Raw genomic sequence first — 26,452 nt, 5'->3', positions numbered from 1 at the left:
GTAAGATGAGGAGGTTTAAGGATTGTCTGTGTTGACTGACTGGGGTAAAACAGATGATGCTCAAGCCTGTCAGTGTATCTGTGGGGATTATTGTTATTTTTTGCAGTGATGCGTATGTTCCAGAAATCCTGATTTAATTTTGAAAGAAAAATACTGTCACATTAGCCAAGTCTTCATATTTCTTACTAGTGTTTAGTTTGGATAATCCTACATTTCAGAATCGGATTTTGTGTTCTTACGGCTATATATTTGATGTAGTGCCAGAAGATTGTACACCATATCGCAAATACAAAAGTAAGATGAATTCCAAGCGATGAAGGTTTACCATCTAAATAATACCCTAATGATACTAACAGACAGAAGGCTGTAGGTGAAAAAGATAGTACATGCCAGTTTTCTTTCTACTTGGCTTGGTGTGTTGAGTCACAAGGTGATCTTCAGAGCAATGTAGTCTTGAAGTTCAAAGCCTCAGCTGGTTTGAATCAGTGAAACACAAGATCTCAGAAACAAATGGGCCAGATCTTGTCTCCTTCCCCTTCACCGTTCAGCTGGAAAATTCGAAAGCAGATCAACCAGTTTCACTCAAACTTTAGTTACAAAAATATGTCCGTAAGCAGACACTGACTATGAAATGACAAGCCCCAAAAGAGTTCGGCAAAGTTAGTTTGTGGAAAAGCAGATTTGTCAGGAGGCTGAAACAGAACTGTAACTGGAGGAGCTGCTTTCTGCAGCTGTTACCTTCCTGTCTTAATTGGGAGATGAGGTTGTTTCGTGTGCTCTTTTCTTGGTGTGCATGCATTGGTGCCTCAGCTTGCAAGGAGCTTTAACAAGCAGTGGGCAAACTGACCCTGCTTGAATCTTTCCCAAGCAAAATCAATCCTGGGAGCACAGTTGCCTGAGTTTTGATGGGAAAAGGGATTTCTGTGCGTGTTCTTTTTGTGTTCTTCTCCGTTCCAAAACTGTGACATCAAAATATAATACTAGGAAGTACTAGGACTCATGCTTGGTTTCTGCTTTTCACAGGAATTGGCTTCAAGGCTAGACATCTACTGTTGCTCAGCAGAGAGAAAAATAATACCCTAGAGTATGTAATGGCAGTATGGTGCTAACTATGATACTGTAAAACTTCATCACTTTGAAAGATCAATTCCTGACCTTGCATAAAAGATACAATTTTGGCTAAGTCTGGGTTAAGTGATCCAGAAAGAGGGTTTGACCGAGTATATACTGTGTATTTGGGAATGTATTTCTTGAGCTGCTGAGATGTACGTTCTGGAACTCTGCTTGTCTTTCAAAAACCTTTGGGTACTAGGAGTAGCTCTGATGCCCAGAGACAGTTGAGAGAGACTTTGTGCCTGTTTATGGTTGGATGCCAGTGGCACAGGTCTGCGGTGAAGTTGTTGGTCACCTTGCAAGACAGCATATGCTGTTGTGTGTCAGCATATATGGCATCTGCTGCACCCAGTCATGCCCATTTTGGTGTACCCAATCTGGTGGCCAATGCCATTGCTCCATCTTTGCCTTTGTTCCTTCATTCTGTTCTTTCCTGCTGCAGAGCTACCTGCTGTGTGCTGGCAGAGTGCTGCCAAACAGTAGCCCTACGTAGGTGTGCTGTCTGCACCAGTTTGCATCTCCACTCCAGCACACAATTAACTAACTGTTCCTAAATGTAATCAGACCCTTCTGCAAGGCTCTGCTTTCTGCCAGGAAGGAGTTGTTCTTTGAGTTGTGCCTTTGTTTGCTTCCAGGGCCACTCGGTTTGCGCGCACTGGGTATCAAACGGGCAGGGTTGAGGAATCCTCTCCATGACCCTTTTGAGGAAGGAGCTCTGGTTCTGTACGAGCCCCCGCTGCTGAGTGCCCATGACCAGCTGAAAATAGACAAGTGAGTCATCACCTGGCGCAAATGTTTCAGCTCTGATCTCCTTGTACACATAGATTTACGCGCTTTCTTCCCAAATGTGTCTGAGCTGAACGTCAAGGGAATTTTAGTGCCAAGTATTCGGCCTCTGAATTGGTTCAGGTATAGTAACAATCAAAGGAGGAATGTACCCGTGCCAGATCTTTGTGTTCTTCCACAGGCTTTTTTATCTCACACTCATCCAAAATTTAAATCTGTTGCAGGGAATGAGCATGGACACATGAAGAAGCTGCTTAGAAAATCTTATGGCTTAATCGTTAGTCAGGAAACATCAGCATCTAAGGACAAGCAAAGGGTGACTGACAGTCAAATGTTAGGCTGCCTAATGGTTTCTATTCTGAAGTAGTTCCTGTTGTGCTGTTATAACTTAAAAGAGCTGTCAGCTGGATCTTCATGGACAGGGGAGGGTTTTCCACTCTCCAGTAATGCAGTTACAATATAGTTATCAAAACAAGAAAAACAATAATGACTTTTTAACTGTGTCTCCAAACCATATTCTGCCCTTGTTTTAACCACAGACCAAATACATAGTTTTACTGATGTTTCAGACCTCTGTGACTTCATTCTCAAAACTGATTCAAAATTAATCCATTTTTCGCTTTCTTGTTGGCAGTTGCTTCCCTCATGCCACTGGGGAGTCCTCAGTATAACAGTGAGATTTAAAAAACCCTAAACATATGCTGTGCCAAATTCATTAATCACACTGTCTTCTTCCTTGACTGCCTCCTGCAGGGACAAAACACCTGTCCATGTTGTGGTGGATCCTGTCCTCAGCCGTGTTTTACGGCCCCATCAGAGAGAAGTAAGTTTTCCATTGGGACCTGAGAGTGTGGCTGGAGGGCTTGGTGCATTTCTGAAAGCTGCAGTTCTGCTGGAATTGTTACCCACCACTGTGAGGTGTACATAGCCCTCACAGGCTAACAGTCTGTGACAGTCTAACAGACTCCAGTCTGTTGGAAATGCAAAGTGAAACATTTAACTGTCCTCTTAGAGGCCTGAATGCTGCAAATATCCTCTATTCTGTGTTAAACAAGAGGATGTGCTGGGAGTATGACAGTCCTGTTCATCCTTAAAAATGTGGAAATTTGCTGCTTGCTTGTGGGTAAGAATTTTCTCTTTTGCCTCTGATCTAGCAGGGACAGAGCACTCCCAGCCTAAACGTGATGCTGCCCAATGCACAAGTGTGTTCTCTGTGGGGTTGTAGGTCAGGTCAGCTGATAGTGGAAACTGGGGAGTTTCTGGACTGTTGTGCACTGGTTATGCAGGTCTAGGAAAGCACGTTGGCCGACTTCTATGTCACCAGTGGTACCTTAAGAAAAGACCAGATTCTTCAGGGAGATGGAATCTTGCAGACTTGGGGCTGAAAGTCCAGCCTTTACTTATCTTGAAGTCTGGAGATGGAGCTCTGCCGAGTGGAACCCTATGTGGAAGGTGGTGAGATATAGTTGCAGTAAATTATGTTGCAGTCCAGTCTTGAGTTGGGCAGGGCAGACTGCTGTGTTTTGCTGGTCAGCAGAATTAGTTGGATCTTCAGTCGCTGAGCCAGGAAACGCTGAAGCTCTTTTTCTGGTACCATGGTTCCCAGGACAGCGTGGAGTAGATTCCTGCTTCACTGTGTTTTATTTGGACATAGGTATTCACACCTTTGTAGGTGTGAGCTGTCCATGACCTACGTAGACTTGGAATTCGCCAGTGGAAAGTGCCAAAAAACATTTTATGTTGTAAATATGTGCAACATCACAATATTGAAGCAGTGGGTACTAATTGCCAAATATATAATGTAGGTATCTGAACAGTTTGAAGTTCATCACAGATGCAGTATGTTATCATTTAAGCCTAGAGGCAGCACAGATGGAAGTTGTGCTTGCTGATCTTGCAGGCTAAGCGGGTCAAGCTGGATGTATCCCTGCATGGGAGATCAGTTGGCTCTAAGAGCACTGTAGGCTGCTCCTGGCTTGTACTTTTATCTCAGAGTTGGTACTGAACCTGTGATCCAGTGCAATGCTTGTGTCTGGCTACATAGCCGGAGGCACTCTGGTTTTGGGTAAGATACTGCCTGCTGGTGCTTTTGTCAAGTAATGATAGTTATGTTGGTGTACTAGGCACGCTCTGGGTTTTGACAGCTGAATATCTCTGTTAAAGCAGTCTCTGTTCTAGTCTAACAAGTCTTTGCCTGCTAAGATTCCTGTGCTGCTTCAGGTGGTGCTCCCAGACTGTACAGCTTCACTCCATCTTTGTCATGTCTTTTGCCTGGTTGCTGGGAGGTTACCCAGCTGGATCCCCAGTCAAATGCACTCTTTTTGTCATTGATGTATTTCATAATTATTCAGCTGGCTTAAATAAACGTCATGAACCTGTTGTTAGGGGCCTAAGAAAGAAAGAAAAGGATTTGAAGGTACAAGTGAAGGTGTTCCATCTTCCGGTCCCAAGTAGTGGAGCACAGAGGCATGAATCCATCCAGGTGTGTGGTGACACAGTGCAGGAAGCTTATATGTTTCCAATACAATGCCCTTATTTTCTCTGACTGTCATCACATGTTAGAGGAACATTTTGCAGATCTTGGGGTGTGTGTGTGTGTGTGTGTTGTTGTTTGTTTTTTTTTCTTTCCCCCTGCTTTTAGTTTTGGTGATGTGTCAGAGCCTAATGCAGGGCTGAGCTCTTCTCCCACCATGTGATGTGGGCTATAATCTCAGCTCTGTGTCTTCTCTGAAGCTAAATCTGCTTTGGACCTTGAGTCCCCAGGTGAGTCATTGCACTTCTAGGCAGAAGTGGTGAGGTCTGCTTGAGGGTGTTCTGGGAGTAATCAGGCAGCAGAAACAATTCTGCTCGCTCTATGATTCTGTGTTTCTAAAACTACCTAATTGGGTGTTGTTAAGCTGATTAACCTCTTTGCAGTGATTGATGCAGGCTAGCTGATGGCCTGGGTCTATCTAATGCAACCAAGGGTAGAAATTTCTGGAAATTTATGTCAGGAAGCTAGTTATAATTGTACAGTTAAAATGTAGTAGGATGTTACAAGCTATGTGTTGGCACCAGTAATGTTGTTCCAAACCAGGTGTGGCTGCATTTTGGCTCTGTCTTGGGTGATTTCCCTCAGTCTCTTTAGAATATGCATGTCCTTAGGGATGTGCTACACAGATTTGCTGTTTGTTGTAGTACCAGTCCTGTGCATTGTGGTAATGAAGCTGTAATGAAGTTGTCATTCTGCTGGTGTCCCCATCCAGCTCTGAGAGAACAATTTTTTGGCAGGGAGTGAAATTCCTCTGGGACTGTGTGACAAGCCGGCGGATCCCCGGGAGTCATGGCTGTATCATGGCAGATGAAATGGGGCTGGGCAAAACCCTGCAGTGCATCACACTCATGTGGACACTTCTCCGGCAAAGTCCAGACTGCAAGCCTGAAATTGAGAAAGCCATGGTGGTGTCTCCCTCCAGCCTGGTGAGAAACTGGTACAATGAAGTAGAGAAATGGCTGGGGGGAAGGATCCAGCCACTGGCCATTGATGGAGGCTCCAAAGAAGAGATTGACCGTAAGCTAGGTACAGAAATGTTTGCAAATGGTGTGGTTGGTTGACTTAGGTCAAAATCTTGCATTGGAAGAAGCCTACAGTAGCTGATTTGAACATCTCTGGGCTGTCATTAGAGCTCTGGAAACTGACAAAAGTCTCTCCACTAACATGTTTAGGTCAGACCCTTGCCTGTTGGTAATAGCTGATCTTTTGCAATAATCAAAGTCCAGTCATGTGCTTAAGTTAGGGCAGTCCCAGTGCCTCTTCTTTGCTCTAGCCAGAAGCCAGGAAAGGACTGGGCAGAGGTAAGAGGGGGATGGAAATGGGGACGGTTGTGGGGAAAATAGCACAGGTATATGTGGGTGGAAGGGATGCTATGAAGTAATTGAAACGGACAGGTTTTCCTAGATTTTTAAGGCAAAAGTTTTAACTATAGAGGTTGAACCTTTTTCTGTTGGTTTTCCTCATCCCTTTTATTTTTTCTTTTTACCTCCTTTCTATCTGCAGTTGGCTTTATGAACCAGCGTGGCCCGCGAGTGCCTTCACCCATCCTGATCATCTCCTATGAGACCTTCCGACTCCATGCCGAGGCATTACAGAAAGGCAGTGTTGGGCTGGTGATATGTGATGAGGTACAGGGGAATCTTTAAGGGGAATCTGTTCCTGATAATTTTCTTGAGATCTGGGCAAAACTGGCTCTGCTTTCTTAAAAGCAGGGAGGGCTGCAGGAAACAAGGTTTAGCTGTGGACGGCACCCATTGTGGTGTTTGAGAGGCTCTTGGGTAACTATCTCATCCATACTGGCTGAGGCTGAACAAGAGAGGGTGTTTTTGGGAGCTGAGATATGAAGAAAATCCAGGTGGTGGTAACTGTGGCCACTTGGTAGGTCTCTGGCTGGTTGGGGGCACCTACTAGGGCCCTCTCAGTGTGAAATATGTAGTAGAAAGGAGGTCCACTGCCTATCTCTGACACTGAAAGAAGAGGCCTTACCGTGTTGGGAGGGTAGTGCCCTAGCTCACTGATCTTGTTTGCATTTGTTTGTGTCTGTCTTTGCTAAAGTAAGAAGTATTTTCTGTTTGGCCTGGCCTCATGTTCTGCCCAGTAATTTTTAACATGACTCTGTTTTGAGCAAGAGGTTGGACTGGAGACTCCCAAGGTCTCTCCCAGCGTAAATGATTCTGTGATTCAGCATGTTCCTGTGTGTAGTTGGCTGCTGGCATCTGGCCATCTTATTCTGTGCTTGGGGAGTTTGAAAGGCACTCCCATGGCAGGGACCCTCTTTCCCTCTCCGTAGCATCCTGCTTGAGGCAGAGGTAGGAGAGTGGCGTGAGGAGTTATGTCATGTGCTGCTTATTCAAGAGGAGACAAACCTGGCTTAGATCTAGCAATCAGGGAGTCAAGTTTGCCAAGCCTGTGTTATCAAGCTCTGCTTCCACCTGGCTGAAATCGAGTTGTTTTTTCATGTATTGATCCCTGTTTGTGGTTATAGGTAGTGAGAGCCAGAGATGCTCTAAAGGACAAAATAAAAAAAAAAATGCTCTCTGCCTCCTTGAAACGATCAAGCCAGGGGCCTCAGCCACTGTTGAGGTGTCCTCTGCTGCCAGTTAGAGGGAATTTGTTAAATTAGCGGTGCCACCCAGTGGTTTGGGTTCGTATTTGCTAGAGTAGTGCTGAGAGGAGCTTAATAAGAGCATCCTCACAAGTGTAACTCCAATCCACCTATCTACCAAGTCCGTGACTGCCCGCACCTCTCAGTGCCCTTGGGATGAGACCAACAGCTAGGGATGCTGGGAATACAGGTCCTTGGCCTTGTCTTCCATATGTTCCCAATAAATACACAGCTCTGCAGTGGTCTGGCACTTAGAAAAAGTGTCCCATCACTTATGCTTTAGCATAGCACTCAGATGCTAATAAAGTTGCTTTTCCCAGGCATGGGAAATGGGGCCTGTATTCATGTTACCCCAGTAAGAGGTGTGCAACCTCTTTTTATTAGTGTGCAAAGGCCTGAAAATCCTGGATATAGGTGGTCTGAGTGGTTTGTGGTGTTGACCTTGAGTGATGCAGTGTTACTTTCTCCAGAGTTCAGGGCCTCGTGTTGATAGCTGAAAACATCTCCATCTTTGAACAGGAAACAGTTTTTATAGCTAAGATTAATGTGGTGGTTGTTGTTTTTGTGGTAGGCCCTCTTGCCTGGATGTGACTCAGGTGTTCCTGGTCTCGGAAGCTTGTAATGTCATGTTGCCTCGCATAATGGCTTCAGGTTTCCCACCAGATTCTTGCCTTTGAAAGAAGTCTGTTGCAACAGTTAATACACATACACCACTTAGTCCACTACCAGGAATGGGAAAAGTGGTGAGATGCCTTGTGGGAGATACAACATACCAGTGTTGATGAGGATCTCCAAGCTGCTTCTGATCAGGGCCACTGGATTTATCAGCTTCATTCCTTTTTTCTTTTTTTCAAAGGGCCATAGACTGAAGAACTCTGAAAACCAAACATACCAAGCTCTCAACAGCTTAAATACACCTCGACGAGTCCTTATCTCAGGCACCCCCATTCAGAATGACCTGCTTGAATATTTCAGCTTGGTGCACTTCGTCAATTCAGGCATCCTAGGTAAGAGTTGAATGTGTGAGAGACATGAGGGAGGGGGAAATTGCTGGCAAGGCCTCCCCTAGCTACCAGTGTTAGTGAAAACAGCAACCAAGACATTAGTGAGAGGAAAGGTCACATACAGGTTGGAGACTTACTCTCCTTAAGTTTGTATCCAGAAAGCTTAGATCAGGGTGTCCTGTTCTAGAGGCTGTATATCATCAGAGCTCTGTTTCAAGAAGATTGTAATTTAAAGTACACCAGTCTAACAGGTATTTTGGAAGGGGAATTAATTGAGATGAAATAGATATAAGACCCCAAGTACTACATGGCTGATCTTGCCTAGCTATACTGGTTAGCCAAAATGTTCATGTAGACTGGAAGTTTCTTTGACAGTAAGCCCTTAGAGATACTGCAGGAGTTGCTGGGCAGGAAGAACCAGCTCATAATGGTACTTCCCACAACACTTCCAGGCTGTAGCAAGTTCAGAAATCTAAGCCAGGAATGATGTCTTTGTAGGAAAGGCTCCATGGGGAAGAGAGTTTGACATAGCATGCTCTCTGCATTGAGTATGATAGGCAGCCTGGGAAATGGCTTTTTCCCCCGTGCGTGCTCTCATATCCATTTGGCACAGGAGACTGAAGTGACTGGTGTGAGGTGGAACTGTGTGCTGTGTGGTAGAGTTAAGCAACAAAGCCCAAATTTCTGGCAGTCTGCCGTCCCACTTTCAGATAATCAGAGAAAGCTGAGGGTGGTGCCTAGCATTTGGAGTTAAGACTGCTCCTGTTTTTTAAGGCAATGGAGTCCTGTGCATATGGGGTTAACTTCATCTGAGAGAGAAGGAAAAATGTCTGGAGGAGAGATACCGACTAGTTTTCAGTATCAAACCCCTTCTGCAATTGCTGGTAGCAGACTGAAATACTCTGACTCTGGTTCCTATGTTCTGCTTATGCCAGCAAGCTCTGTTTTCATTTTAAAAGCAAAGTAGTCTTTGCATGCTCTCCTGCATCACTGGGTTAGGAGGTGTGCTTTCCAGTGTGGAACAGCTTGTTTTTGCCAAGAGAGGTAGTTTTTTCTGTCAAGGGATGAAAATAAACCAATCTGTAAATCATTTCCTTGTTGGTGTAACTCAGCACCCATGTTGGTCTGGGATTGTTGTGCATCTAGTCCAAGAGGCTTCTCATTAATTCTAATGCATGCACAACTCCAGTTAAACACCATTCATCAGATTCTTAGTCTTGCAAGCAGCAATTGGGATGTATCTTTCAGCTGTTGAGCCCTCAGGATTTCTCAAGGAAACAATGGGGTAGAGTGGTAGATGTTCTACATCTGCTTTTTCCGTGCACTTCAATTTTGGGTAGTTATTACAGGGAGCTGATGTGATTTCCCCTGCCCCCCTTGACCTGTACTTTGGGCAAGGCTAGTCTCCCTGTAGTTTCAGTTTGGTTTTTTCTATGATGAGGTTAATACTGTAACTACTGCTGGCAAAACTGCGTGCATGCAGCTTTTTCCCACTTCCAGCCTGTGACCAGTATTAAGCAACTGATTACAGATAATTTTGGAACAGGCACGCATAATGCTTGTGCTGTTGTTTGCAAGGATGAAATCTGGGGATAAAAGTATAGCTGGAATGTGAGCAAAACCAGTACATGCCTGATGACTCAGGTTTAGCTGAAACTGTATGACCTATGCAGTGCATTATTGCTGGAGTACATTATTTTCTTTGGTACTGGTTTGCTTTTCCTGACTAGAAAGGAAAACAATTCATACTGATGAGGCGAGAGTTTGTTTTATCTGCTAGGCCCCATGCTTGTGGTATGATAACTGGAGCTGTGGGGTACTGATTAAAGGTTATTTGGTGGTAGTTGTCACCTTTTCACTTCTGTTTTGTACAGGGACTGCACAGGAATTTAAAAGACATTTTGAAATTCCCATCTTGAAAGGCAGAGATGCGGATGCAAGTGAAGCTGAGCGACACAAAGGAGAAGAAAGGCTTAAAGAGCTGATCAGTATTGTGAACAGGTGAATGTCATCCCTCTTCTCTTTGCAGAGCTTTTGCCAGATCTTTGCAGACCCTTGGTGTACACTGGTATCTTTCCAAATTACAGTTGCAGCTATAATGAATTCTCTTGCCAGTTATGTCTATTCAGCAAGTGATTGTGCAAGTATGTATTGCCTGAGAAATCTAAATAGCATGTAGCTTTAGTCTGAAAAATAGCACATTGAAATGACACAGTTAGCTGCAGTCAGCCCCAAGCAAATGTACTCAGGTATTGAATCATGATTTGACTCTTATGTTTCTGTTTTCTCGTGGGATCTGAATAGTCAGGCAGCATCCTTTTATTTGTGTTAACATAACTACAGTGTAGACTGGGTCAAACTTGAGATCCATCCAGCCCAGGTGTTGTGTGGCAGACAGAAAGTGTCTAAGGAATATTGCTCAGTTCTGCTGTTGATTGCCTAAGTCACAAAAGAGTCCAGCTCACACTTTCATAGCTGTGTTGGCTCTGTAGGGCTAATGGGATTAGACTACAAGTGTCAGAGATGTGACTTATGATCCCCGAGAAGCGCTTCTGTGATGTAAAATGCTGTCTTATTTCTCTTTGGTTGATTTTGGGGATTTGTTTAAACCTGGTTTCTTTTCTATTCACGAGTACAACCAGTTTATCCACATCTGCTGGCAATCACTTGTGTCTCTTTAAGAACTCTTTCTAGACACTCAGTTGAATTCTCAGCATTGCTGGTGTCTTAATTTCTTTTTTTTTTGTTTTTAAATCTGAGCTTTTGCAACCATCACAAATATGACCCTGCAGTTCATAGTCATGGTAAATTGAATTTCACACTAAGTACAGCCTCTCTATGGAGACAGCTTTCACCTTGACTCAGGTCAGCTTGCAGAAACCTAAGAGAAATGAAAGGCTGGGAGGAGGAGAGCTTATTCCTTCTTAAGGTGCATTTATTTCTTTTTCTAGTTGATAGAAAAGAGGTGTAAAAGTGAGTTCAGGAATGCTTGTGCCTGTGTTGAGGTCTGTGTCCTTCCTTTATTGTGTAACAGTCACGATGCATAAATAGGGAAGATGAAGCTTGAAAGTAGTAACAGATTAATTTATTGAATTTGGTGGGAATTGTAAATGAGAGAGTGATGCAAAGACATGTGGAATCGTAGGTGTAAGGCTGGAAGGGCCCTGTAGAAGTTGTCTAATCCATCTTGCTGTCCTAAGGTAGAAGGTGTTAGACCTAAACCATCCCTTACTTAACACCCACCCAGCACTGAAGACCTTACAGATTCCTCAGGACACCTTTTCCAGAGCATCACTGTCTTTGCAGTTAGAAAATGCTCTTAATGTGTAACATAAATCTTCCTTACTGCAGTTTAAGCCTGTTACTTTTCATCCTACTGCTTATGAGTTTGGAGACCAGATTAATCCTTTCTTTAATAGCCTTTGACAGATTTTGGGGCCATCGTATATCCCTGCTGGTTGTCATCTTTAGGTTTTGTAACATATTTTTGTTGTGTCCTGGCAGAACTGGGTTTTTCTGCACTTCGTTCTTATTCTGGTTGCTCAGTTCAGCAGTTTTTCTAGTCCATCCCATCTTTTCTAAAGTGTGGTAGAACTGTTCCATGGGGCATTTCTACAGCCCCAAAGGATATGCCCTTCACTGAAATTGGGCCAGAAAATGAACCTGTCTTGGCTGAGGATGGCTACTTAATTATTACGTGGGGAGCTGCCTGCTTGTGCTTTGGGTTATGTCTGTAGTGTGTTGTGGTTAAATCCTGTCCTTGTTTGCTGTCCATGCTGCTGGTCTGTTGCAGCTCAAGTTGAGAGTGCTGTTGGTAGTCTGATGAAGAACTGAGTTTCTCTTGTAAGGGACTGGGCTTTGTCAGGTGGAATCATGCACAATCCCTCCATGTCCGATGAACCAAATTCAGAGGCGTCACAGAGACAATGGGTTATACTGGGCTCTGTAGCATGGGCTGATGGAGCTTCTTATCCTGGCTTTGTGTGGGTGGTGGGTGTCTGGCCTTTGACATGCCATGCGTTGGACTGTCACAGACTTTTGTACATAAGATATCTAAGGGACACTGTGTTGAGCTCATGAGGAATAATAGTGATAAAACAGGGTTTTGACATCATCTAAGCATCTGATCTTAATTACCCTCCCTGCAGGTGTTTAATTCGAAGAACTTCAGACATCTTGTCCAAGTACCTGCCAGTGAAGATCGAGCAGGTGGTCTGCTGCAGGTACCAAAAAGCACATACTCTGCCAGGAAACAGGAGGAGCAACAGGAAGGACTAAAGTGTTGCAAAAAGCCCTTCCGTGCTTTCCTCCAGGAATGAGATTGTAGCCATTGGCGATGTGTTGCTTTTCCTCCTGAATCGTGGATGGACAATCTGCAACTGGTGGATCTGCTGGCCAGATGGCATGCTCTGAGCAGCTGTTTACAGTAGAGCCCTGGGCTATGCAGAATACCTGCAAGCTTCTCTTCTAGCTCTGGGCTGAGATATCATTGTTCTACCATCAGCCTTGAAGGCAGTTCTAGGCTATCCATGCTGTGGCCAAAAAAAAGCAGATTAAAAGGAATGCACTGTGTAGATGGAGGAAGAAGGATAGGGTTGGTCTGGGCACAGGCTGAGACTGCAGAGCTCTTGTTCTGTTTCAGACTGACACCTCTGCAGGCTGAGCTGTACAAGAACTTCCTGAAGCAAGCCAAGCCAGTGGAGGAGCTGAAGGAGGGCAAAATCAGTGTGTCATCTCTCTCTTCCATCACTTCCTTGAAGAAGCTCTGCAATCGTGAGTTGATCCGCTTGTGTAATGGGTTTTGGTTTTGCACTGTTGGTGGAGGGTTTTTTGGGTCTCCCCTGTGTACTCTGCACTCTGAGCTCTGTTTGTTTTCCAGACCCTGCTCTTATCCATGATAAGTGTGTGGAGGAGGAAGAGGGTTTTATGGGAGCCCTGGACTTGTTCCCTGCTGGCTACAGCACCAAATCTGTGGAGCCCCAGCTTTCGGGTACTGTGGAACTCAACAGTGCAAATGTGCTGCCTAACACAGGCAACCATGAGACTGTATTTAGCACCTTATCAAGTGCCCTTCCAAGGTCTTGAATTTGGGAACTGGTGCCCTAACTTTCTTCTTTCTTTCCTTTTTATCCAGGAAAGATGCTGGTTTTGGACTATATCCTTGCTGTTACAAAAAGCACCAGTAACGACAAGGTGGTTTTAGTGTCTAACTACACTCAGACGCTGGACCTATTTGAAAAGCTCTGCAGGAACAGAAGGTTTGTCTTTGGGCTTCATCTGTTTAATCCTGCAAGACTGTACTTTCAGCCTACATTGTAAAATAAACTGGCTATTTTTAAAGTTTCTATCAGCAGGAACTTGTGATCTGTTTTTTACCTCAGATGTTTCCTGAATTGGAACTAAGTGGCTTATGCTTTGGCTACTGGGGTCACTCAGCAGAAAAGCTCTGGCCCTCTGCAAAAGCTCCTAAAGCCCAGGCCCTTGTTACAAGGCTGTTTGTGAAAGATTTTTCTCTTTCAGGTAGGATGTTCTAATGGTTGCAACAGTCTGATTGCAGTAAATGCTGTATATTCCAGGTATTTGTATGTCCGACTGGATGGCACCATGTCCATTAAAAAGAGAGCAAAGGTTGTGGAGCGATTCAACAGCCCCTCGGTAAGTAGAACCTGCCAGCTGTGAGCAGCTCTGCTGCAAGTTCTGAATGCTCTAAAAGAATCGCTGCCTCTGTAGTTTAATCCAAGCCTGTCTTTTTCCACAGAACCCTGAGTTTATCTTCATGTTAAGCAGCAAAGCAGGCGGCTGTGGTTTGAATTTGATTGGGGCTAACAGACTGGTTATGTTTGACCCAGACTGGAATCCGGCTAATGATGAGCAGGCCATGGCTCGTGTGTGGCGGGATGGCCAGAAGAAGACATGCTACATCTATCGACTGCTTTCAGTGAGTCTTACTCCTCTCACCTCCTCAACATGGAGTTCTTGGTGCCAGCCCAGACGGCAGCTGTGATTGCGACCAGAAGGGGAAGAACTCTTTTGTGTTGGCAACCAGAATTGATTGGAACTTAATGGCTTCCTACTCTTAGATGTGTTGCCATGGAAAACCATGAAGGTTCAAGCCGGAGGGTCATTAGTGCAGGCCTTGGTTTCTAATGGTGACTGGCTTCTGAAAAATAGAAACTGGAAACTGTGGCTTTCCAGATGAGATGCTCCTTTGAAGTCATTTAGGCATCTGATTTCTTTAATTTCATGGGGTGTCTGATGGTGAAGTTGCTGTTTTTCAGTCTGGCTGCAGTCTGTTTTGGTTGGGTGTATGTGTACTTAATAAACAGCAAGTACATTCTCAGAATTACAGCAGCTTTTGGAATGGGATTGCCAATTAGCAGGCTCTGTAAAGGAAAAACACGAAGGAGATTAGTCTTTTCAGGCTGCTGTAACACTTTGTCCAGCAGTGCCAGTAATGATTACTGCTCAGAAATGTTGCCTCTGCCCTTGCTCACCGTTACCTCTCATCAGTTCAGATGGTGAGGTTTTGTGTTTTGTTTTGGGGTTTTTTGTAAGCTTGTGTTCCTTGATCAATTACTGTTTCGCTTTGACAAAACAGATGTTCTTTGTCCAGCTCTTCCTAATGGTGTTCCAGTTTTTATCTGACCTGGCTGCACTTGGAAGCAGGGTCCTTCTTGGCTTGTAGAACTAGGAAACCATTTTGCAAATCCTGACTAATTACCCCCTCCTTTATATTACATCTGTTTGCAAAACAGACATTTTGCTTTTAGATTTTAGTTACCTCCTTCCAGACAGTGGGTGTGATTGATCTGTGTGTGGGTGAACCAGCAAATACTGCTGATGCTTGTGTCACCCAGGGCTACCTTGTTGCTGTTTTGGGGGGGGACTTGTGTTTGTGTGTGTTGGGTTTTTTTGTTTGGTTTTGGGTTTTTTGGGTTTTCTTTTTTCTGAGGCAGTGGTTATAGCTGCTCAGCTCCTTTCCCTTCCTTCCTGCCAGCACAACTTGGTGCAGTGTGTGAGCTTCAGCCACGAGTGGCAGCTCCACCTTTTCCTCATCCATATCTGTTGAATCCGCACCTGTAGCCACGGCAAAAGACAAGAGAAGCAGAGTTGGGTTAGATCAGCAACCAAATAGGACATAGTTGGAGTGCAGCTAGTAAAACTTGCCTGTCAGCTGTACTGCTCTGGCAGGGCACTAAATGGTCCTGACAGCTTACTGCCATTTGATCTGTGCCACTTTCCCGTTGTCGTGCTCCTTTAAACTAGTCCAACTGTGCTTCATCTCTGACACTCTTTCCTGCAGACAGGGACCATAGAGGAGAAGATATTCCAACGCCAGACCCACAAGAAAGCCCTCAGCAGCTGTGTGGTGGATGAAGAGCAGGATGTAGAAAGGCACTTCTCACTTGGGGAGCTGAAGGAGCTTTTCACATTGAATGAGACCACCACCAGTGACACCCATGACAAGTGAGTATACTGAATGACTAATGGATGGGGTCAGCAAAAAAAATCCAGATTTTCTAGTGATTCAGGGGTTCCTCAGGCAGCAGGAGGAAGCTTAAGAGAGAGAGGGCCTCCAGTGTATCTGCTTTTGAGGCTGTTAACCACCTGAAAATGAGCACTTCCTTGCTGTCCTCCCTTTTTATTGTCCTAGAAAAGCTGTGCTGACTGGACAAGTGAGCAGACTATCTTGTTGCTCCCTGTGTTTGGAGGCTATGAAATACTGCAGCTAATGAAAAGAAATTGATCAGAGCTGTTCAAATTGGTGGGGCCCGACTTGGTCCTTCCTTGCTGGTCTCTTCCTGATGGTTTGTGATCTCCAGGTGCTGAACTGCTTCTACTGCCAGGCTACTCCATCTGCTAAGAATTCATGAGGCCAACCCTAGTGCTGTTCTGGGGGCTAAAAGAATCCTCTTCTGCACTGCCTTCCCTTCTCCCCCACCCCTGAGACCTGTGGTATTGTAGCCACCAGAAAGAGGACAGGGAGTGCAGGAAAATGCTTCACTGTGAAAGTTAAAACTCTTTAGTTCAGGCAAGAGTGAAGAGGATTAGTTTTAAGCCGGCTCGGAAGCTTAGCTCTTTGGAGGTGTCTTGTCTGCATGGCAACAGCGCTTGCTGGCAAGGCTGCTACTGCTCTTTGTCTCATGTGGCAGCTCAGTAGGGTGTCTGCAAAACAGCCTGAGCACAACCCAGTGGCCATGGTGGGAGCCAGGATGGAGCGGTTTGGAGGGTGGTGTGCTCTCTTGAACTTGGGAAGCCTGACACAGTGCTAAGGTGTTAGCAGTGGGGGGTGTTCGCTCAAGATCTGCCCCTAGCAACATCCCTCACCTTTGAGGAAACACCTCCTGAACTTCCTCTGGGTCCTGCTGGACCATTCCCACATGGCTAAACAGGGAGGGGGCGTGCTATTAGAAACAGAACCCCAGAGTTTCCAGAAAGTGAGAGAGTCATTCCTTATCTGTTGCACGTGCCACAGAGGAGTTGTACTTTTAAATGAAACGTGGCAGTAATTAATCCTGTCTGAAAATCTACTTGCCAATGTTTCCAGTCGAGGGGAGTTAATCCAAATGTTACTGGGCTGCATTTTTAAACAACCTGTACACTAAAATAGAACCTCACGCTGACTCTGTTCCAGGATCAAGTGTCATCGCTGTGTGAATGGCCACCAGGTACGGCCCCCTCCCGAAGGGTCTGACTGTACCTCTGACCTCTCCCAGTGGAACCACTGTGCTGATAAGAGGGGGCTTCAGGACTCTGTGCTGAAGGCTGCATGGGATGCTGCCGTCACCTTCACTTTTCATCATCATTCCCATGAGGAGCAGCGAGGGATTCCCTAACAGGTTACTGTCCCCTGTGGGGGCAAGGGCAGGCTGCTGTGGCAGTCCATCCCACTTCAGTCCCTTTGAAGGAGAGGGGCAGTGGGTGGCAGTACCTGCTGGACAGTTGTGTGGCTGTGGAATAGCATAACAGTGTGGTTTCTGAGAGGCTGGAAGGCGCTTGGCATTGTTCAGTCTGCTGCAACAGCAATGAGTCCATGGCTTTTTCTCTGCTGTCGTATTATGTGCCTGAAACACAGTCCTTTCGGAACAGGGAATAACTGGTCTTGTAGACTTGGTCAGATTCAGCACTGGTTCTCATGCTGTTGGTGTCTGTGCCTTCTACTTAGCCAAGTTTTTTCTTCAGGTTCTGCAGTTTTATAGCACTTAAATGTGCACTCGTGTTTTTCCTTGACAGCTATGGCTTACAGCTGCTGATCAGTAACTTGCAGGATCCATTTCTGTGGTGAAATGTGAACCTTGCTGATTACTCAGGAACAAAAGGATTTGTACAAAGGAAAAAAAATTCACCTTTATGTTGAACATCTGGCCTGAAAGATCATGCAGGCAGTGGGAAATCAGGTTCTGTTGAGGTAACTCCATTTCAAAAATCATTTGCTTTGTTACGGGCAGGATCCCCTGATCTAGCAGTGTTTTTTAATTAGGTCACATTACAAGCCAGTAATAAAATTCATACATTATGGGTCTTAACTATATTTTTATTATAAAAACATTACAAAAGAACAAACTACTCAAAACCTCTGTAAAATGACCGCAGAGAGTGTAGAGGGGCAATATGGTTGCAAATAAACAGGAGGCTGGTTGGTCCATAAAGAATTTTTTTTTTACAAAGTAAAATTTTCCAAATGTAAAAGATCAAGGCTTGTTTTCTACTCCCTTTAAGTGGAGGGAGAAGTTCTTATTCACAGATCAGTTGAAGTTGGAAGGGATCTCAAGGTCATTGTCCAACACCCCTGCTCAAAAGCAAGGTCACCAACAGCTGGTTGTCAAGGATCAGAACCAGATGGCTTTTGAGTCTCTCCAATAGTGGAGACAGTTATTGATGAGACATTGGCTGAAGCAACATGAAATCTGGCAAGAAGTCACACAAACTCATTTGATACCTGTCCCACTTAAAATCTTCAAACCAAGAAGATGATAGTTAGATCACATGGAAATACAGCTGTTATCCCACATGTTCTTGTGTGTCACTTCACTGTGGTACCCCTTCATCAAATGAACAGAAAAGTGATGAGAACAACTGTATGCTGCTTGAACCAGGAGAAGAAAACCCCACCTGTGCTGTGAAATAGGATCTGCTGCCCAGGAACTGAGCTGCTTAGTTCAAGCTGATCTGTTTTCTCCTGCTCCTGCATCCATCACATGACGCTGATGTAGTCAGCAAAGGCCTGGGAGGAGTCCCACGAATCACTGACCACACTACACACAGCTTTGAGACGCCGAAGAGCTTCTTGAGCTGTTTCAGCATCCTGGTCCAGCCAATTCTGGAAGAGGCGGAGGTGTGTGAATTGAATCTGCCCCCCTCTCTGCTGGATGTGACCTTCCAGCTTCTTTGTGAACTCCAGGAGCCCATCAGGTTTGATGCAATTTGAGCTTTCAGGGAAAGAAGGACACAAGTCATTAACTGTATAAGCTATAATGTAAGCAGTTTCAATTACTGTTACTTCTAGTAACCGCCAGTGCAGGTACTTGAGGACATTCCAATGCAAAGTACAACTTTCTTCACCAATACAAAGCATGAATGGTCAGTTAATTTTGATGAAAAGCAAAAACTGAAGCACAGTAATACAAAGGGCTGCAAGCTTTACAAAGTTAAGGTGGTAACTACTGAGAACTTATTATTTTGGCCTCCTTACTACTGACTTTAGACCTAGCTGTGGCCTTAAAATGGTGCTGGACCCAAGCTGCTGGCTAAGCAGTGCCAGAAGCACCTTGGTCTCATAGCAGCTGTCAACTTCCTGGACCAAGGAGCCTGGCTCAACCTACAGCTGCCAGTGTCAGCCTCATCATTTCTCTCTTCCTTCTGAGAAAACCTGGAGAGCATGTGTCAGGTCCTGGTGTTTCTAGGAGATTAAAAGGTCATTTCCCCTGCATAGATACATAAATATGAAGTTGCATGATGGATTTAATCTTGAGAGAGGCACAGTAACAATCAGGATTTGAGGCTGCTGAAGGACTGGCCATGGCTAAATAAACAGTTATGCCTATGTACTCTAAACAACCTGAGAGACATAAAGAAGGTGGGGGCAGGGGGAGGAACCAAACAGTTGTTAGTACTGCAGCAGCGCTACCCTCCATGTACATCAGGAAGGTGAGTGTCTGCATGGCTGCTCAGGAAGAGAGCAGCATTTCAGGTTGAACACCAAAGATAACAAAAGGAATGCAGAGGCATTCACGGGATCTGACAGGGCAACAACAGCATTCTCTCCTTATACAGAAGCAGTGGAAACAGCCATTCAAGTTTGGTGGCTAAGAATAAACATACATAGGGACATTAGTTCTAACTTACAGTACAGGAAAGGCTTGCAGCAGCCTCCCAAGGGAGCAGCAAACCAAAGCTGCTTTTAAGATAGAGCTTGACTCGTTTATAAAAAGGACAGTGAGATGCCTCAGAGATGCTGGAGGTCCCAGAGGCTGTATGTGCCCATTGCAGTGTTCTCTAAGCAATTCTTGTGCACGCAGTTCCTCGAGGAAGGAACAGAGCCATGCTCGGGCTTCTCAGGTTGTCTGAGGCTAGTTCAGCTCCAGCCCTCCCCAAACAAGAAATTCGGTGTGTTTAGAGCAGCAGAATACCTGACATCCAGCTGGCAAAGAGAAGAGGAGGAATCTTCGGAAAAAATGTCTGCAAGGGCAACCAGCCTGTGATTCCCTAGAAGGGGAGAAATACGGGTGTTAGGTGCAAACTGGGAACTGTCTTAAGTATTTCAATGGCCACAGGGCTGGGGTAATAGTGCAGAAAGGAGGCTGTAAGCATGTGCATGCAGCACAAAGGGCTCAGCACTGTGTTCAAGGCAATGGGAACATGTGCTGACAGGGCAGTTCGTTTCACTAGAAAAACCCCAGTTTTGTTTGAAAAGTCAATATGCAGCTTTGTTCTAAAAACAGCCAAAAGCACACAACCATGCAGGGTTAAACACAAACCTTAGAAAATAAGTGTATTTCAGGTGATCCCAAGCTTTCCCATTTCATTTCATTAAAAGAACAGAGAACAATATTCTGGATTTACCTGAAATTGATTTCTCAAATGTTTTTACTTGGCCTGTGATCCAAAAAAGTCTGCAATTTCTGTAAATCCAGTTCCACTTCTTTGACACAAACCCTTACTTTACTTGTTCCCATCCCTCCAGTGGCTACCAACAGCTTTTAAGGCACAAACTACCTAAACTTGGGGAAAACCTGTGCCTCTAAATGAGAGTAGTGTGTCTGCTGCCGGATCTGTTCCTGTAAAGAGTCTGACGCAGATCAGTGTTCAGGCACAGCTGAAGCCCTGCTGATAACTTGCTTTTACTGCAGAGAAAAGCAACCATAATGCCTGCACAGCACCTGGGCTCTTGGTACACTGCTGAATGCAACTGAAATTTTGCCTTTAAAAAATGAACTCTGTGCTCCTTACTTTGTGAACTAAATCCACCCTAATGATGCATGTGTTAAGTTCAGCACTAAGGTCACCAGCTAGCATAGTCCTAACTCCAGCCCTGAAGCTATCTCCAAGAGAGGTGGTCTAAGGTCAAGGCCCCATAGCAACATGCACAGTACGCACCAAGGCGATTCCCAGGCAGTTTGAGGCTCTTCAAAGATGAGTTTCTTTTCACAGTGTCGATTATTTCTGACAAAAACTCAGTAGTAGAGCTTTCAAACAGCCGGCAAAAGGAAAATGTGATTTCTGCAGAAGAAATAGATAGACAGTACACATTAGTACTCCCTGCGTGCTTCATTATTCCATAATTACATCCTGCAGGCAGCTCCAGTCCCTAATCCGTATGCAAGAACGAAGCTTCCCCAGCAGTGGATTGCATACAACAGCACTGCCGCTCTGTCACAGGAAGAGAGAAGAGATCACACCCAGGGAAGTGGCTTTGCCAGTTAAAGGCTAACGTGCTCTGCAGGTTAAAACATCTTTGGTTTATAGCCAAGACTATGGACTCTTCTCTGCAGCATACACCAGCTTTGCAGCTGCTCCTGTCTCTGCCCTGCTGGCACCAAGAACCAGACATGTTCCAAATCTGCTCCAGGACAGTGATATTTGCTACACCTTACACATCTGAAGGTCACCTCTTTAAAGGTCAGCCAACCAAAAGCAGCCACACCCAAGATTTTACTGTACCTTGCAGGCCAGGATCCCGAAGCAAAAGCAGAACTTCTTTCTGGTGCTCAGCCAGGTTCACATCATGAAAGCTCAGTTTGTTCAAATTCGGATTACACTCTAAAAGGAAAACAAGTTCTCAGGTGAAGCACTGTACGTCCCTGGGATAAAAAGACCCTGACCCAACTACCAGCTAACACCCAGAAAACAAGTCAGACTGTGGATAATTTGTGCCGGATTGTGGGTAATTAACAAGGAACCATCCTGCTCTGCAGGATCATTCACATGCTCAGCACAAGAAGTGGGATGGATGACACCCACTTCCTTTTCTCAGGAGACTTCAAGGATGTCCACACTGAAGAAATGGACTCATCTAAGCGGGATTAATGCTAAAGGATGGAAGATCACAGCAACGAGACCACTCTGTCACAGTGATGCTACCTGCAGGTTAGCAGAGTACCTTTGAGTGCCTCCAAAAGGAGCCCAAGCTCCTGAGAACAGGGCAGCGTGGCGCTGTCAAGGGACAACTGCTGGAGGGATCTTGATGCCTTGAGCACTGGCAGCAGGAAGGCAGTGTGCAGAGGTTCCCTGGGGAATCGGATCTCCAGCTGCTCCAGGCAGCTCTCTAAGGAAATTAAAACCACAATCAAAGAGCTTGGTCTGGAGTGCTCATAGCTAGGTCCTACAGCAAGCAAGACGTCTGCATGCCTGACACATGACTATCATTTAGGTTGGCAGAAAATGCCTATGCATCGTGCCCTGCCACACAGAGCTCTACGGCAACTCAGACCTATGGTAACGTAGATCAGTTAAGGCTCATTTCAGGACTCCTGCCAGACCACAGGGCCACTGATTCCTACTGCATTCTGGCAGCGAAACAACACTTGAGAAGAGGTCACCCTTTACACACAAACCAGTCAGTGTCCTCCCAGAGCACAGCTCTTCACTGACCCCACTCCATACTCGCTCAGGCTTTGCTCACTGCTTTTATGGTCATTCGAGGGCTAATAAGGGTGATTAGAGACCTGTGAGGCGAGAACATGCTGCTATAGCTCCCAGACCGCAATCCAGAGGCTGGGGCACTGCTTTGCCATCACCTGTGGGATTGTGACAATTAAGAGATGCTTTCCCTCTGCTTAAGTGTCTGTCCAAGTCTTACAGCCTCACAGTCAATAGGATGCACAAAGCAGAAGCTTCCAACCAATTTACAGATCTGGTGGGATACACTCCCTGTGGGCTGTGTGAACAGTCAGTGCCAGCAGGGTATGCCTGGCCTTGTACAAAGCTGATGTTGCAGCAGGCTGGTACACAGCAATACAGTGCTTTGTCCAAGACTCAGGCTCCACACAGCACATCACAGACTGGAAATGACAAACAGCAACACCATCTAAATCAGAAAGGCAAGGCAGTAATCGCTTAATTTACACTGTAACAGCGTAGAGTTCAAATCCCCATGCCAAGCTTTTACAGCTCTGCCTGCCACGTCCCGATCATCACTCAGAATGACGATTCCTACCTGGGATTTCTACCTCACCGCAGCTTGGATTCCCCTCTGGCCCGTTCCCCTCCAGCTGGTTTTTGAGGTCGAAGCTGACTGAGAGCGTGTGGAGCTGAGGAAAGGCGTTCAGGATGCAGCAAACGAGCTCCATGCAAGGCATGTGGGAGAAGATGTCGCTCACGCGCACCACACGGAGGTGGCAGTCCGAGTGGCGGGAGAGGGCCCGGAGCCCAGAGAGGATGCAGAAGATGTTTGCACCCAGGCCTGGAACAGCATTTGTACAGAAAGGTGTTAGCTGTGCCTGCAGAGACACCAACACACACGCAGCTGGAGCTGCACCTATGGCCAAGCAACCTAAGTCAAAGGCAAAACTCACAGACTGCTTTATCCACATGTTCTTAAGCTAGACTGTGTATATGGGAGATGGCGATCTGGCTCTTCGCCCTCTCTGGATGGCATTTAAGCACAAGGCAGGGGCTGTTGTGGGGCAGAACAGCCCCATTCTCTCCCTCAAACTAGTCCTCACACTTCTTAAACACCTCTACTGATGCGCTTCTCAGGATCGGGTACCAATACCTTACAATGCCCATTCCAGTAAAAATAAAACCAGGGTAAACCCGAGCAACAAGTCAGACCGTTAGACCAAGGCTGGAAGGCAGCAACCTGTACAGACCACTAACCATTGTAAGACAGAACCAAGTTTTCTAAAGACACCCAGGAGCTCAGCAGGTTACTCAGAGTACGACATGTTTCCCCAGTCAAAGGAATGGAAAACAATTCCAGTGTGGACACACTTCGGAAGCGGCGAGCAGCTTTCAGAGGAAAGATCCCAGTAGATGCTCCTCTTTTCTTACAGCCAGCATGGCCAGTGCATGGGGATCCTGAGGAGGAACTGGTCCAGTTCTCTGCGTTTTCTCCTTCTGTGGCACTGTTTTTGTACAGTCGCTCCGAGTTATCCTCTCTAGCAACAGTAAAAACAAAATCATACAGGTCTTCTGGGTCAGTGTGTGGTCCCCTGCTTCGTCTGAGGCAGCGACGTTTCTTTCCCACTGCAGATTTCAGCCGTCTACGTGTCTTTCGAAGAACTGGGTGACAGGACAGCTGCTCTGAGATGCAGAGAGGAGCAGATCCTCCCTGAACGCTGGTGTGGTCACAGGGCACCTTGCTGCTTGCCTCCTCACACAGCTGGTTTTGCAGAGGAGGACTTCTTGGTCTGGAGAGGACAGAGTTCAGGTAAGCGTCAGCCTCACATCCATCCACCTTTGCAGCAGCCTCCTCCGGGGCCCTGGGGGATCTCTGTTTCTCACCATCGCTCCACTCCCTTTCACCACAGTGGCCCCTCTCTGCTCGCTCCTGTGCTGACTCCCGGCTTTGGGCTTTGTCATCCTCTCTGCAAAGGCCACACGGGCTGCTGTGATACGCAAGGGCATTTCCCGAGCGCCAAAACCCAGCACTCATGCTCAAAATGAGAACAAGAAGAACCGTGTCGGGAACAGGCCAGGAATACATGGACACCTGACTGACAGAGCCATGGTGAATCAGCCGGTGAAGAAGTAAAACTAGCGAACGCCTAATGGACTGGTCAGAGGAGAGGAGGCGCTGGAACTTCAGGATCCGCAGGGAGCCAGCCAGGTTTTCAAGCACTTTCTGGTTGTGCTCAGCAGTGAGCTCCACTGCGCCCTGCAGCATGTTGCAGAGGGTAAGCTGGGAAACGTGCGGGGAGCTGTGGAGCAGCGGGGAAAAGTGATGGTCGTTGAGACGCCAGTCAGAGGAAATATCCAAGACACCATGAAGAACATTTGAAAAGAACGTTTCAAGGAATTTCTTCCTCCAACAGGTTATATTCTGCAATTGAACAACAGGGCCATATTAACCAAGTCAGCCACAATTTTTCTGGTTCTTTTGAAGTTACATTATTGCTATCTGCTAACCTGGTAAACGTGGTGTCCAAAAAAAACCTACAGCTAGTGCAACCGAGACTACCTTGTTCTCGGCATCCTTCCTCAGTGTATTAGTTGAATAACTGAGTTACTCCTATTGCTCTCCCTTCATCCTGCTTCTGGCCTTAATTAAACATAGTCAGCAGTTTGAAGCTATGCCATGTTTTTGCCTATTAAAACCCACATCATCAGGAATTTCTTCCCAGGAATCTATTTATAGGCTGTGATTAAGCTGTCTGTTAACGATTCTTTTGCAATGCTGAACCAATGGAGCTGCTACAATCTTCCTATGTAAAACCATTCTTCCAAGCTCAGTCTTCTGCATTTTTCCAGTGCTTTCTAAGACATTGGCACATTTTTTTGCCAGCGTAGGTGTAAGCATGATGTAAGATGCTGTTTTTATCCTCCATTTCCTGAAGAATTACATCTTTAAAGACAGGATTTATTCCTTCTGCAAACTTGCTGTTGTGAATGAAGGGTGGACACTACAATTCCTTTTATGAACCCCGTTTCCCAAAATTACGGTACTACCAGGGTCACGCCTTGGTCTGGAGCATCATGAATGTTTACAAACAAGCACCAGCAATCACTTGGAGGTGACCAGCAGCACTGGCAGGCTTCAAAACAAAACCTTGTGGAAGACATCAGAAATGGGGTGTCTGCGTTGTACCCCTTCTCCCACCGCCAGCGTTTCCTCACCTCCGAGTTGGGCGGTCTGGTTTTCATCACATCGTCCCACAGCTTGCGCCAGATGGGCTGTGTCGAGAGGCCTGGGGGGAAAAAACAATCAACTGGGCACTTTCACCCCTTCTCCCTGCCTGAGTGCGCTGCCACAGCGCGGGCAGGGACACTGGGCAGACAAGGGACCGTGCGGGGGGACGCAGACCCAGACCCCTGCAGCAAAACGAAGGTGCTCTGTGGCGAGGCGAAGGCCACCTCCTTTTAAAGGACGCAAATTAACAAACGGCAGGGTTTGTCGGTCCTCAAAAGGAACGTTACAGCTGGCCCGCACCACTGGTAACCCCGCCTGGCTACGGGCCGGGGCTCAAGGGTCTGGACGCAGAGGGGCGTCCCAGTCCCGGCGGTAGGGACTGTGCTCCGGGGGGGTCGCCCCCCGCCCTGCGGGACTGTGCTCCGGCGGTGCCCCCCTGCCCCGCGGAAGGGCTCGCCCCCCCGGCCCGGGTCTCCCACTGCCAGCCTGGAGGGGTCGGTCCCTCCGGCCGGGGGTCCCCGCGGCGTGGGCCCCACCTCCCCAGGCCGGGGGGCGAGTGGGGCGGCCCGTTCCACCCCCTCGGTTCTAGGGACTCGTCCCTCCCGCCCGGGGGTACGCGTAAGGGTTTGTCGCCGTCCCCGCCGGTGTCACCTGCTCTCCGCGCGGCGCCCTCGGCCCGCTCGAGGCGGAAGACGCTGAGAAGCGGCAGGAGCCCCCGCAGGAGGTGCCCGGGCAGCGCTGTGGGGAGACAGAGGGAGACGGCGGCAGGGTGCGGGCAGGGCCCGGGCCCCGCGCCCCGCCGCCCGCGCCTTACCCCAGACGTCCCGCTCCAGGGCTCCCATGCTGCGGCTCACCGCCGCCGCGCTCAGCGCGAACAGGCTGCCCGGCCCCTCCGCCGCCATCGCCCCGCTCAGCGCCGCCGCGCCGCTGCCGCCGCCGCCGCCGCCATCTTGGGGCGGGACACCCGCCCCCCGCCCGCGCGCCGCCGCCGCCGCCATCTTGGGAGGGGAGGGAGCGGGCGGCCATGGCGGGGAGGTCGCGCCTAGCGGCCGCCAAGCCCACCCAGCCCTAAGGCTGAGATCCCCAGGAGGAAAGGCAAAAAGAAGGCAGGGAGGGGAGCG

At 46.9% G+C, this 26,452-nt stretch overlaps 2 protein-coding genes across 5 annotated transcripts in view; one reads left to right on the top strand and one right to left on the bottom strand.

Annotated features, from left to right (window-relative positions):
• Positions 1 to 21,195, top strand: part of RAD54L (RAD54 like) — a 23,513-nt gene extending 2,318 nt beyond the window's left edge. The window contains exons 5-19 of one of the 3 annotated variants that reach the window (XM_037403792.1): positions 1,749 to 1,884; positions 2,653 to 2,722; positions 5,170 to 5,458; positions 5,936 to 6,060; positions 7,894 to 8,044; positions 9,916 to 10,042; positions 12,190 to 12,264; positions 12,684 to 12,814; positions 12,921 to 13,031; positions 13,176 to 13,299; positions 13,618 to 13,696; positions 13,800 to 13,979; positions 15,345 to 15,508; positions 16,677 to 16,881; positions 20,837 to 21,195. In XM_037403792.1, coding sequence (XP_037259689.1) covers positions 1,749 to 1,884; positions 2,653 to 2,722; positions 5,170 to 5,458; positions 5,936 to 6,060; positions 7,894 to 8,044; positions 9,916 to 10,042; positions 12,190 to 12,264; positions 12,684 to 12,814; positions 12,921 to 13,031; positions 13,176 to 13,299; positions 13,618 to 13,696; positions 13,800 to 13,979; positions 15,345 to 15,508; positions 16,677 to 16,878 — 1,964 coding nt within the window. In that variant the 3' untranslated portion in view covers positions 16,879 to 16,881; positions 20,837 to 21,195. Of the gene's footprint in view, positions 1 to 1,748; positions 1,885 to 1,937; positions 2,023 to 2,652; positions 2,723 to 5,169; positions 5,459 to 5,935; positions 6,061 to 7,893; positions 8,045 to 9,915; positions 10,043 to 12,189; positions 12,265 to 12,683; positions 12,815 to 12,920; positions 13,032 to 13,175; positions 13,300 to 13,617; positions 13,697 to 13,799; positions 13,980 to 15,344; positions 15,509 to 16,676; positions 17,569 to 20,836 lie in introns of those variants that run through there. The other 2 variants (XM_037403791.1, XM_037403793.1) reach the window with 2 other exon arrangements.
• On the bottom strand, positions 17,556 to 26,452 carry LRRC41 (leucine rich repeat containing 41). 2 transcript variants are annotated; one of them, XM_037403788.1, is made up of 10 exons: positions 26,146 to 26,452; positions 25,983 to 26,069; positions 25,319 to 25,389; positions 23,360 to 24,524; positions 22,698 to 22,943; positions 21,642 to 21,806; positions 21,203 to 21,301; positions 20,639 to 20,761; positions 19,672 to 19,747; positions 17,556 to 18,471 (listed from the first exon to the last, which is right to left on the bottom strand). In XM_037403788.1, exons 1-10 carry the CDS (start codon positions 26,327 to 26,329, stop codon positions 18,237 to 18,239), a joined length of 2,451 nt encoding a protein of 816 aa, XP_037259685.1. In that variant the 5' UTR covers positions 26,330 to 26,452; the 3' UTR covers positions 17,556 to 18,236. The 2 variants fall into 2 exon arrangements, with proteins under 2 accessions (XP_037259685.1, XP_037259686.1); XM_037403789.1 differs by lacking the exon at positions 21,642 to 21,806.

Source organism: Falco rusticolus, chromosome 11 (genome assembly GCF_015220075.1).
Source record: "Falco rusticolus isolate bFalRus1 chromosome 11, bFalRus1.pri, whole genome shotgun sequence".
In the NCBI taxonomy this organism is placed as follows: domain Eukaryota; kingdom Metazoa; phylum Chordata; class Aves; order Falconiformes; family Falconidae; genus Falco; species Falco rusticolus.
This window is presented reverse-complemented; position numbering and strand designations above follow the sequence as displayed.

Bases quoted from the DNA above. Each gene is read 5' to 3' on its own strand.
- LRRC41 (XM_037403788.1), bottom strand. From the start codon at position 26,329: ATGGCGGCGGCGGCGGCGCGCGGGCGGGGGGCGGGTGTCCCGCCCCAA. The intron at 22,944-23,359 runs GTTAGTGGTCTG...ATGCTGTTCCAG, and splicing joins CTTGGTTCTGTCTTACAATG to GCCTGGGTGCAAACATCTTC. The intron at 18,472-19,671 runs GTATTCTGCTGC...TTTCCCTGAAAG, and splicing joins CTTTGCCAGCTGGATGTCAG to CTCAAATTGCATCAAACCTG.